The sequence below is a fragment of the Gossypium hirsutum genome, chromosome D08 (assembly GCF_007990345.1).
Source record: "Gossypium hirsutum isolate 1008001.06 chromosome D08, Gossypium_hirsutum_v2.1, whole genome shotgun sequence".
NCBI classification, from domain to species: domain Eukaryota; kingdom Viridiplantae; phylum Streptophyta; class Magnoliopsida; order Malvales; family Malvaceae; genus Gossypium; species Gossypium hirsutum.
The window spans coordinates 4,770,232-4,780,883 of NC_053444.1; the positions used below are offsets into that span (position 1 = coordinate 4,770,232).

Here is a 10,652-nt window from a genome sequence, read left to right on the forward strand (position 1 = left end):
TATATGAATGCAAAGTAAAAGGAAAGACAATTATAAAATTATAAATTGTCACAATTTATATTGCAATTGAAATGCATGTTAAAGTAAATCAAAAGTTTACTGATACAAATACATTTACTACTCGGCATGGCCAATTAGACTATCCTAGGTCATATATGATGCGAAAATTAATTAAGAATTCATATGGACATCTTTAAAGAACCAGAAGATTATTTAATTTAAAGAGTTCTCATGTATTGTTTGCTCGCAATGAAAATTATTATTAAAAAACTCATTAACTAAAGTTAAGATTTAATATCTTGAAATTTTGAAATGAATATGAGCTCATTCATCCACTATGGGGATGGTTTTGATATTATATGATTTTGACAGATATATCTACAAAATAATCACATCTCTGTTATCAACTCGCGGCCTATTGTTTGCAAGATTATTTATTTAAATAATTAATCTTAGGTTATGCAATCAAGACAATTCTTGCTAATACTAATGAGTTTCTATCTCAAGCTTTTATTTATCGTTGTATATGACTTCGAAAAACTTTTGTAAAGCCTACTATTTATAAACATATTGGTTTAGAGAAATTTTTGGACGCCTCCAATGAATATTGAAACCATTACTTTATATGAGAACAAAGCGAGATTATATTGATTTACGTGTTACAACACTTATAAGCATCAAACCAATAAGTTATAAATATTTTCCACTAGAATTGAATTTTGGCAGGAGTTAAATAATGATTTATACTTGATTAAAATAATGTGAAAATAATGATTTACATTTAAATGAACAACTGTAGTTGTAAGTAGCTGTTAGTGAAACAAAATGAATGAATGAAAAGAATGGTAATTAAACAAATTAAATAAGCAAGTATGGCTTTGAAAGAAATATAGGTAGGAGTAGGAGTCGTTTCAAGTAACATATCAGTTGGGCACACTGCAAATTCTCCTGATTTCACCTTGTGCTCCAGTGATAACATCAACGGAACCCATATGCACCATTGCCTTGCCGAACTTTTTAGCCCATGCTGCACCGAGCTTCACATTGTTCAGCACCAACGCGGAGGTCAAGGAACTGTCCATCAATGTCTGGTCGGAGGTGAGCAAACCACGACGACGCCTCAGTTCAGTGTAGTACTTGTTGTCCAGGCGATTGGGTGTGACACTGTCAAGTGGCACTGTGGTTGGATCCCCTCCAGCACCAGCCGCAGATGTTGGGGGTGGGCACTTGGTTTTCAAAAAGGCAGCGTAGTTAGGATCAAGAGAAGGGTCTTGGGCATGAGTGGCGTTAAAAGAGTAGAGTCGGTTGGAAATGGAAGAGCAATGCGAGACACCAATGGAGTGTGCCCCCGATAATGTCACCATCTCATCCACTGACATTCCTTTCCTTGCGAAAAGTTGAGCAATTTGTTGTGCGTTGAAGGATGGCGGAGGCAGGTTTTGTGTTACTTCGTCGATAATGGAGACCCGGCCATCCCGGCGGCCGGCGGGAATGGCGTAATAAATCCCTCCAGCTTTGTAGGTGCTGTCACGGGCAGCGAATGCGATTATGTCTGCACAAGACACGGTTCCTGGACATTGTGCCTCGATTTGGGCCTTGGCCTCATCAATCACCTCGAAGCCTCGCAAACTTGGGTTATTAGCAGGGTGGTCCATCTCTGCTGGGGGGTTTCCAGGCACGGACCTTAGAAGGACGGAAGCATCACAACCCTGAATTTGCATGCAAAAAGTAGAGTTAAGGAGGAAACATGATGAGTCAATCTATCAATTATTAAGCAAATGAGCGTATACATACCCTGACGAAGCAGTCATGGAAATACATTCGGATGAGACCAGCAGCTATGCCAGGATTAAGTGACACCGCTTTGTTTACAGCTTTTCTCACAATGGTCTCTGCAGATGGACAAGTTTGTGTATAGAAGCCCACCTTCAAAGATGCAGAAGCCACAATTGAGCAGCCAAGCATGAAGGAGAGCAAGGCAATAATGTGAAATTTCGAGCACAACAAAGTCATTGTGCCTGATATATATAGTATAGCAGAAGAAAAACTTATAAATTAAATGGAAAGGGCTGAGGATCGGAATATGGTGGTTTGTGCAGTTGGAATTGAAAGGTTATGAGAGTGGAGATGTTGGGTGGAGTATTTATATATAGCCATAGGTGGAGTTGGTGGTGATTACTTGTGGGAACCAAAAACGTGTGTAGTTTTTAGCTGTAAGCTTGAAAGCATAGCTTGAGGTTGAAGTGTTCCATTGTTTTGAACCATTCAGTGGCATGCAGCAGCTTCTTTGTATTCAGACATACATATAGTACTTCATCTCCTGAATGTCATATATATATATTCAGCTCTGACCAAGCCTTCAACTCTCTATTCTAAATTATTGCAACTTGCTGCCTTAAAGAGAGTTATGGGGTTTCGGTAGCTGTAATATTATTTTAATGGTAAATTTATATAGAACACCGCCTACATATTCCTACTCATGTAAATGTTTTTTCTGTTCATTTTTGGCTGCTACTAAAATTGATGCATATCTGTAATTTGTTTTGATTTGTCAATGTTCTTAATGATTATTGTTTTTGTTCATCCTTCAAATAGATTATGCACATTGTTGCAGACATTCATGACTTGCAAAAATTATTACTAGTTGACATCTACATATATAGCTAATTTACTTTTTCCAATTTTGGTTAATAATAAACGCTTCAACATTTTAACTTTTAGTTTCTTAATAGTGGCACAAAAGGGTGATGGATGTCAAATGATGAGGAAAAATTACTACTTCTTATGTACGTAATAATTTTTCTCCATATCAATCGGAAAAAGTTAACGACATTATAGTGGTTGAGTAAGAAAATTCTTTTTGAGTCGAAATTAAATTGTATATTCTTACCATAGTAAAAATATAATTTCATTATTTTAATAGTCTATATCTTTATATTTTTAAAAGATTAAATCATTTTTTTATTATTTGGGGGCCAAAGTATAAATTTATCATTACTAATTTAAAATTTTATAAATTATAAAGGGCCGAAATAAAAAAAAATTTATTTTAAACTAGTCAGGCCCCTACCAGCCCCCTAGCTGCGCCACTGAATAGATATTATTTTAATAGTCAGGTAAAAAACTTTAGGTATCAAAATCGATTTTAAAATTACATATATCACATTAAAGATTAGCTAAAGTTTAGAGCTATTCTTGCTATTGTTCCATCACAAAAAATACCAAATCAAAAAAGTGAACAAAAGAATGGAGCAATTTCAAGGTCTATTAAAATACTAAATCAATTGTGGCTCATCTACTTCTATGTTGGGGACTTAATCTCTCTATTTTAATTTGACCATTTTGTCATTTTACTTTTTAAATATTAAAATTGCAGTACTTATCAAATAATAGTTGTATAATATTGTGCCAACTTGTTATTTTTATATATTACTCGTAAAAATTTTAATGGATTTAATTGCAATCGTTTGCATGAGACTAAACTTTTAAAATATGAAAGTAGATGAACTAAAAATGACCCAATTGAAGAATATGGGCTAAACCTACAATTTTATGCATAATACAACGTTATGCTATTTTCAAGCTTATTCCCTTAGTAAGGATTAATTGTTGAGTTGTTTCCACTTATAATTTACATACAAAAGGGCTAGTGGTATGAAGCTATTCCTCAATAATGGACTTATTAATTGGAGAGAAAAATCTATTGTACAGGATCAATTCGAAGCTAGAGTCAAAATCATGCCTGAAGCCAAGCATCGTTTTATTAGTTTATTCGAATTTAATTTTGATTTGTTACTTTTATTGTGTTTTTTATATTTTTTTTGTTTTCGGTTGTTTATTTAATTATAGATTTAATCTTCTTTTTTTCTTTTGTTTGGTGCAAGCTGACACAAGTTGTGGACATAAAAACTGGTTATGATATAATCTTGATTATAATGAATTATAGATTCAGATAGTTAAGTAAATTATTGCGGGATCGATACTACTCTTTATACTGCTAATTTACATATTGTTTAGATAAAAAAAATTTATTTTCGATGAATTTAGCACGGTTAAACTCGAAAAAAACAAAGTTAAAACTAACAAATTCTATATCAGTTCAGACACATCTACTTGCCAATACAGCATATCTTCCCGTCACTCATCGCCATCACAATATTTAGGCATCCCACTTGGTAACATGGAGAAGCACATTGATGGCGCTGACATTGTAATACCCCTTTTGACATTGGAATAAAATATGTTTCATTGACAGAGAAAAAACAATTTCTACTACCATAGGCTTCATTTTCAATTAGCTATTATATATATATATATATATATATGTCAAGCAGTAATAATTTTTGCAAGTCATGGATGTCTGCAACGATGTGCATAATCTTATATAAAATTTGAATATCTTTTTATACGAAAGTTGAAGTTAAATTTTCATTTATCTGATAGATTTGAAGGATGAATAAAAATAATAATCAAAAAGAAAGGATGAATAAAATATGCGTCAATTTTAGTAGCAGCCAAAAATAAAAAGAGAAAAAGAAACCATCCATATGAGTAGGAGAATAGTGGAATATGCAGGCGGTGTTCTATATGAATTTACCATTATAATATTATTACTGCAGCTCTATTACAGTTTGAGAAAACCCAGAACTCTCGTTGCAATAATTTAGAATAGAGAGTTGAAAGGCTTGGTCAGAGCTGAATATATATATATATGATATTAAGGAGATGAAGTAATATATGTATGTCTGAATCTGAAGTTTTCTTCCTCTTCACTCACAAAGAAGCTGCTGCATGCCTCTGAATGGTTCAAAACAAAGGAACACTTCAACCTCAAGCTATGCTTTCAAGCTTACAGCTAACACTAAACACGTTCTTGGTTCCAACAAGTAATCACCACCAACTCCACCTATGGCTATATATAAATACTCCATCCAACATCTCCACTCTCATAACCTTCCAATCCCAACTGCACAAACCACCATATTCTGATCCTCAGCCCTTTCCATTCTACTTTTAATTTGCTTTCATTTAATTTATAAGTTTTTCTTCTGTTGTATTATATATATCAGGTACAATGACACTGTTGTGCTCGAAATTTCACATTATTGCCTTGCTCTCCTTCATGCTTGGCTGCTCAATCGTGGCTTCTGCATCTTTGAAGGTGGGCTTCTATACACAAACTTGTCCATCCGCAGAGACCATTGTGAGAAAAGCTGTAAACAAAGCGGTGTCACTTAATCCTGGCATAGCTGCTGGCCTCATCCGAATGTATTTCCATGACTGCTTCGTCAGGGTATGTATACGCTCATTTGCTTAATAATTGATAGATTGACTCATCATGTTTCCTCCTCTAACTCTACTCTTTGCATGCAAATTCAGGGTTGTGATGCTTCCGTCCTTCTAAGGTCCGTGCCCGGAGAACCCCCAGCAGAGATGGACCACCCTGCTAATAACCCAAGTTTGCGAGGCTTCTAGGTGATTGATGAGGCCAAAGCCCAAATCGAGGCACAATGTCCAGGAACCGTGTCTTGTGCGGACATAATCGCATTCGCTGCCCGTGACAGCACCTACAAAGCTGGAGGGATTTATTACGCCATTCCCGCCGGCCGCCGGGATGGCCAGGTCTCTATTATCGACGAAGTAACACAAAACCTGCCTCCGCCATCCTTCAGCGCACAACAAATTGCTCAACTTTTAGCAAGGAAAGGAATGTCAGTGGATGAGATGGTGACATTATCGGGGGCACACTCCATTGGTGTCTCGCATTGCTCTTCCATTTCCAACCGACTCTACTCTTTTAACGCCACTCATGCCCAAGACGCTTCTCTTGATCCTAACTACGCTGCCTTTTTGAAAACCAAGTGCCTACCCCCAACATCTGCGGCTGGTGCTGGAGGGGATCCAACCACAGTGCCACTTGACAGTGTCACACCCAACCGCCTGGACAACAAGTACTACTCTGAACTGAGGCGTCGTCGTGGTTTGCTCACCTCCGACCAGACATTGATGGACAGTTCCTTGACCTCCGCCTTGGTGTTGAACAATGTGAGGCACGGTGCTGCGTGGGCTAAAAAGTTCGGCAAGTCAATGGTGCGTATGGGTTCCCTTGATGTTCTCACTGGTGCACAAGGTGAAATCAGGAGAATTTGCATATGTTACTTGAAACGACTCCTACTCCTACCTATATATCTTTCAAAGCCATACTTGCTTATTTAATTTGTTTAATTACCATTCTTTTCATTCATTCATTTTGTTTCACCAACAACTCCTTACAACTACAGTTGTTGATTTAAATGTAAATTGTACTGCATTTGAATCGATAATTTATTTTAATTTCACTGTTATTTTTTATTTCATGTGGTGAAGTGCAACACAATTTGCAACTAGATAAAAGTACTATTTATTTTATTGACATGTTTTGATTCCTCTCAGTGCGTCTTTTTAAGGATATCATTATGTATAATTTTTAATTAATAAAAAGATTCAATTAAAAAGATTAAAGTAAGAAAACCGCTTTTATTTTAGAGTTTTATCGAGATCATACCAACTCAATTATAACATATATTGGAGACTTTGTTATTGTATTTAATAGGAATTTGAGTGTATATTATTTAAACCAAGTGATAAAAGATTTGTAATTTACTCAAATTAAAGCATAACCAATTGAACTAGAAATGTTAAATATTGTATTATGGTAAGTTGCAAAGTTAGTCTATGTACTTTAATTTTATTATTTTAGCATCCATACTTTTTGAATTTTGAATTTCAATTCTAGACAAAACTATAACTGTTAAATTATATTATTTTTAAAATATTTTGCAGCAAACATATTACCATATGTGTAATGATATGTTAGTTTGCCATTCACGTAATACTCACAAAAAAGTCACGTCATTTTAATTAATGGATTTAAATATTGTCATTTGATTCAAAACTAAAATTTCAAAATTCAAAAAGTTTAAAAATTAAAAGTAATTAAATTGAAGAATAATAATCAAATCCGCAACTTATACACAGTACATGATTAATAGCAGAATTTGATCTAATGGTTTTAAATACTACCCTTTTAAGTCAATACTGAAAATTCAAAATTCAAAATTCAAAAAGTGAAAGAACTAAATTTTACTAAATTAGATTATAGAGATTAAATTCACAACTTATTCGTAGTACAGGGACTAATAATACAATTTGACCCAAATGAATATGTGCATTGTGACAATATAAAACCCACTCTTTCTCTCATAAAGAAGCCCTAGCCGACACCTTCAATAACCCATTTTCCTCTGCTTCTTCAGCTGAGGCAAACCGTAGCCACTAAGAATGCAGATCTTCGTGAAAACCCTAACGGGGAAGACCATAACCCTAGAGGTCGAGTCTTCCGACACAATCGATAATGTCAAAGCCAAGATCCAAGACAAAGAAGGCATACCCCCGGACCAACAACGCCTCATCTTCGCCGGTAAGCAACTCGAAGACGGCCGCACCTTAGCTGACTACAACATCCAAAAGGAATCCACTCTCCACCTTGTTCTCCGTCTCAGGGGTGGCGCCAAGAAGAGGAAGAAGAAGACCTACACCAAGCCTAAGAAGATCAAGCACAAGAAGAAGAAGGTCAAGCTCGCCGTGCTCCAGTTCTACAAGGTCGATGAATCCGGCAAGGTTCAGAGGCTGAGGAAAGAGTGCCCCAATGCTGAGTGTGGGGCTGGCACTTTCATGGCTAACCATTTTGATAGGCACTATTGCGGTAAGTGTGGACTCACTTATGTTTACCAAAAAGCTGGTGGCGATTGAGTTTCCACCTTTAGCTTGTCGATCTTTTGTTAGTATGAGAGACGGGATTTTAATTTCCAATTATCGTTCGACTCTTTAATTTTTTAATGTTACGATACTTGGGATATGATCATCAATTTTAGCTTTTCTGAATCTAAGTAAGGGCATTTTACAGATTATTGTTTGGTTCATGATTGTTGATTTGTTGATCTTCCTTTGCTCATGTTATGTTGTTCTGTGTTCAATTCCAATTCCCAATCTTTAGAAAATTTAAACCCAGCATTGGATTAGACCTGTGTCTTCATGTTGGGTTTTTAAGTTGTAGGTCAATGAAGATGCTTCTGATTGCATAATGGTTGGATTGATAATATGGTATGTAAAGCATATATGAGTTTTCAGGGTAAAACCCAGTCATGAATATTTCAACTTCCGGGACTCGTGCTTGTTGAATGTCAATGGGTGGAATAATTTGATAAAAGCGGGTTATGGAAATTGTTAACATGCATGGTCTGCAATCTTTGGTGTTTCTATGAAATTGTTATGTGAGTAGAAAAAAATATAAGTTCCTGAGTACTTCAACCCGTGCTCGTCTGTTTATGATGAGGAAAGATGATGCAGGAGCATGTAAAAATCAAAACTTGAGACCTTTATTGACTATAATATGTACATACAATCTCACGAATGAACAAGGGCAACCACCCTGGATTTTTGAGGAAAAAAAGAATCCATAAATGATAGCATCTCTACACCACCATCCTCTGTGTACACCTGCCCATAATCCACCACAAAAACATCCCCTGCAAAACTTCTAGCTGCTTTTTTTTGTAGCTCTAACTGAAGCAGCCGAAAACAGTAATGATAATAATATAAACCCTATTGAACTTTCAAATCCTATTTACATTCACCACTTGGCATTGGCATCCAATAAACTCCTTAAGCTACACAGGGCTTCTGCTGATAAGCTGCAACACCTCAATCTTCTTGGCCTAGGAGATGGTTGTTCTAGGTGATCAGGTGAAGAAAAGCATACGACGATCACGGTGAGATTGTCAAATGTGTTGCAACGTAAGGCCTCCATCACGAGGTCTCTAGCGCATTGTTCGGGATCATCGTGCCGCCTTAATCCTTTTCGAACTATGTTAACTGCGTGCTGACTCGACATAACATCCCAAATCCCATCACACCCAATGATGAGGAATTCATCGTCCTCTGTTAGAACCACCTGTCGAAACTCTGGCTCTGCAATGAGAGGCGAAGAAGAACCCTTGGGGAACTTCATGTCCCAATCCCCCAAGGCTCTGGAAACCGATAGAACGCCATTGAGATACCCATCATCTATAAACCCACCCAGATCTTCTACTCTCCTCCGTTCTGATGGATATATAGGTCTGTGATCTTCAGACATATCAACTGCCTCCCCTTTTCGGCATAGCACTGCTCGGCAATCACCAGCATTAGCCACCATTAGATGCCTTCCAAATATCATAGCAACAAGAGCTGTAGTGCCCGAAGAGCTATTCACAGTACAATCATCAGCAAGAGCAAGATCAGCAAGAGCAAGATCAGCAAGAAGAAACGATTTACTAAGGGAATTCTCAACCCCTTCCATGAAAACATCATCAACTTCACAAGTCCGAGGAAAATCGGCATCTTCGAAAAAGAATCTAAGAGCATGTTTCCTTACATAAGCAGCTGCTTCAGGACCTCCATGACCATCAAACACCTGCAAAAAAAAAAAACCTAAATTAATTTAAAAAGCACATCAAATTCAAGCAGGCAGTAGCAGCAAAACACAAAGCCAAGATTGCAATTATTACCCCATAAAAAGCACAAGGCTTAGGGAACTTGAAAAGGGGACCCAAATGCGAAGATAGATCATCAATTCTAATATGTTCATCTTCCATGTATCTCCTAGGTCCAATATCAGCAAAACTACCTGAACGAATGTCCGGAACAAATTGCACCACCGTTGTAGTTTCAATACTCGGATCTGTGATTTTTTCCACAGATTTCACATCCTGAAATACCAATCACTCTTAAAATTAAAATCATATGCTCTCTAATTTAAATCTCAACCATACCAAATCCTACTCATCAAACACACAAATCTAATGTTCAAAATTCAGGATCTTTACAAACATTAAAAAAACGGGGGCGGGGGGGGGCGGAAAGAGAGAGACTAACCAGTTGAGGTGTGGGTAAATCGGAGGGAAGGCCAACTTTTCCGAGCTTGGGTGAAGAAACCGGCGACGAAACCGCAACAATTTCATCAATCTCCTCGATGTTACTTCCTTTACCGAAATATGGAACATCTAACACCGGCACCCTTTGTTGACAAACAACCTCAGCTTCCGCTACCATCTTTGTTTTGTTTTTCTTCAGACAATTACCATAACCCAAACACACACACAAAACAACCGCCGCAACAAAGCTGCAACTCTTCAAACTCGATTTAGATTTTTTCTTGTTCTAACGATCTGTAAGTGATTTTTTTTTTTAGCGAGAAAGTGAATTAAGTAATGGGGGGTTGAATTGGTATATAAAAAGAAGGGGGAGAAAGAGTAACGAACCGGGAATTGGGAAAACGGGTTAAAAGAAATGGGGGGTCTGGTCAACACGTGTAAGTGGTAATAGCCTTTTGATTTTGTGTGGAATGGATCCGTTGTCACCCACGCACCCAAAAAGTAGCTTTGCCTTGACGGACACGTGATCCTCCTTTTGGTTTTTTACTTCCACGCGTCACTCCCACATCACACCCCACCTCTCTCTCTCTCTTTTTTTATAATTGTAATTTTCGAGTCAAAGTTAATTCGAATCTTATCTAACTTTAAACAGATATGAATACATTTTTTTTAATTAAAAATCTGATTTAATTTAAATTT

General features: G+C 36.8%; 3 protein-coding genes and 1 pseudogene across 3 annotated transcripts; 2 read left to right on the forward strand and 2 right to left on the reverse strand.

The window, feature by feature from the left end:
• Nucleotides 1-746: 746 nt before the first annotated feature.
• On the reverse strand, nt 747-2,104 carry LOC107917053 (peroxidase 5). Its single transcript, XM_016846448.2, has 2 exons — nt 1,795-2,104; nt 747-1,709 (listed from the first exon to the last, which is right to left on the reverse strand). Exons 1-2 carry the CDS (start codon nt 2,011-2,013, stop codon nt 924-926), a joined length of 1,005 nt encoding a protein of 334 aa, XP_016701937.2. The 5' UTR covers nt 2,014-2,104; the 3' UTR covers nt 747-923.
• A 2,625-nt stretch (nt 2,105-4,729) lies between these two features.
• LOC107917043 (peroxidase 5-like) lies at nt 4,730-6,270 on the forward strand (annotated as a pseudogene).
• An 889-nt stretch (nt 6,271-7,159) lies between these two features.
• On the forward strand, nt 7,160-7,944 carry LOC107917064 (ubiquitin-40S ribosomal protein S27a). Its single transcript, XM_041099593.1, has one exon. The coding sequence runs from the start codon at nt 7,321-7,323 to the stop codon at nt 7,789-7,791; it is 471 nt and encodes a 156-aa protein (XP_040955527.1). The 5' UTR covers nt 7,160-7,320; the 3' UTR covers nt 7,792-7,944.
• A 451-nt stretch (nt 7,945-8,395) lies between these two features.
• LOC107917035 (probable protein phosphatase 2C 49) lies at nt 8,396-10,420 on the reverse strand. Its single transcript, XM_016846429.2, has 3 exons — nt 9,955-10,420; nt 9,588-9,788; nt 8,396-9,493 (listed from the first exon to the last, which is right to left on the reverse strand). Exons 1-3 carry the CDS (start codon nt 10,129-10,131, stop codon nt 8,672-8,674), a joined length of 1,200 nt encoding a protein of 399 aa, XP_016701918.1. The 5' UTR covers nt 10,132-10,420; the 3' UTR covers nt 8,396-8,671.
• Between the last annotated feature and the right edge of the window lie 232 nt (nt 10,421-10,652).

What these genes read in the sequence shown, in the direction of transcription:
- LOC107917053 (XM_016846448.2), bottom strand. Translation starts at nt 2,013, where the DNA reads ATGACTTTGTTGTGCTCGAAATTTCACATTATTGCCTTGCTCTCCTTC. An exon ending in TCCATGACTGCTTCGTCAGG is followed by an intron (nt 1,710 to 1,794) that starts GTATGTATACGC and finishes ATGCAAATTCAG; the next exon opens with GGTTGTGATGCTTCCGTCCT.
- LOC107917064 (XM_041099593.1), top strand. Translation starts at nt 7,321, where the DNA reads ATGCAGATCTTCGTGAAAACCCTAACGGGGAAGACCATAACCCTAGAG.
- LOC107917035 (XM_016846429.2), bottom strand. Translation starts at nt 10,131, where the DNA reads ATGGTAGCGGAAGCTGAGGTTGTTTGTCAACAAAGGGTGCCGGTGTTA. An exon ending in ATTTACCCACACCTCAACTG is followed by an intron (nt 9,789 to 9,954) that starts GTTAGTCTCTCT and finishes TTGGTATTTCAG; the next exon opens with GATGTGAAATCTGTGGAAAA. An exon ending in AGCCTTGTGCTTTTTATGGG is followed by an intron (nt 9,494 to 9,587) that starts GTAATAATTGCA and finishes TTTTTTTTGCAG; the next exon opens with GTGTTTGATGGTCATGGAGG.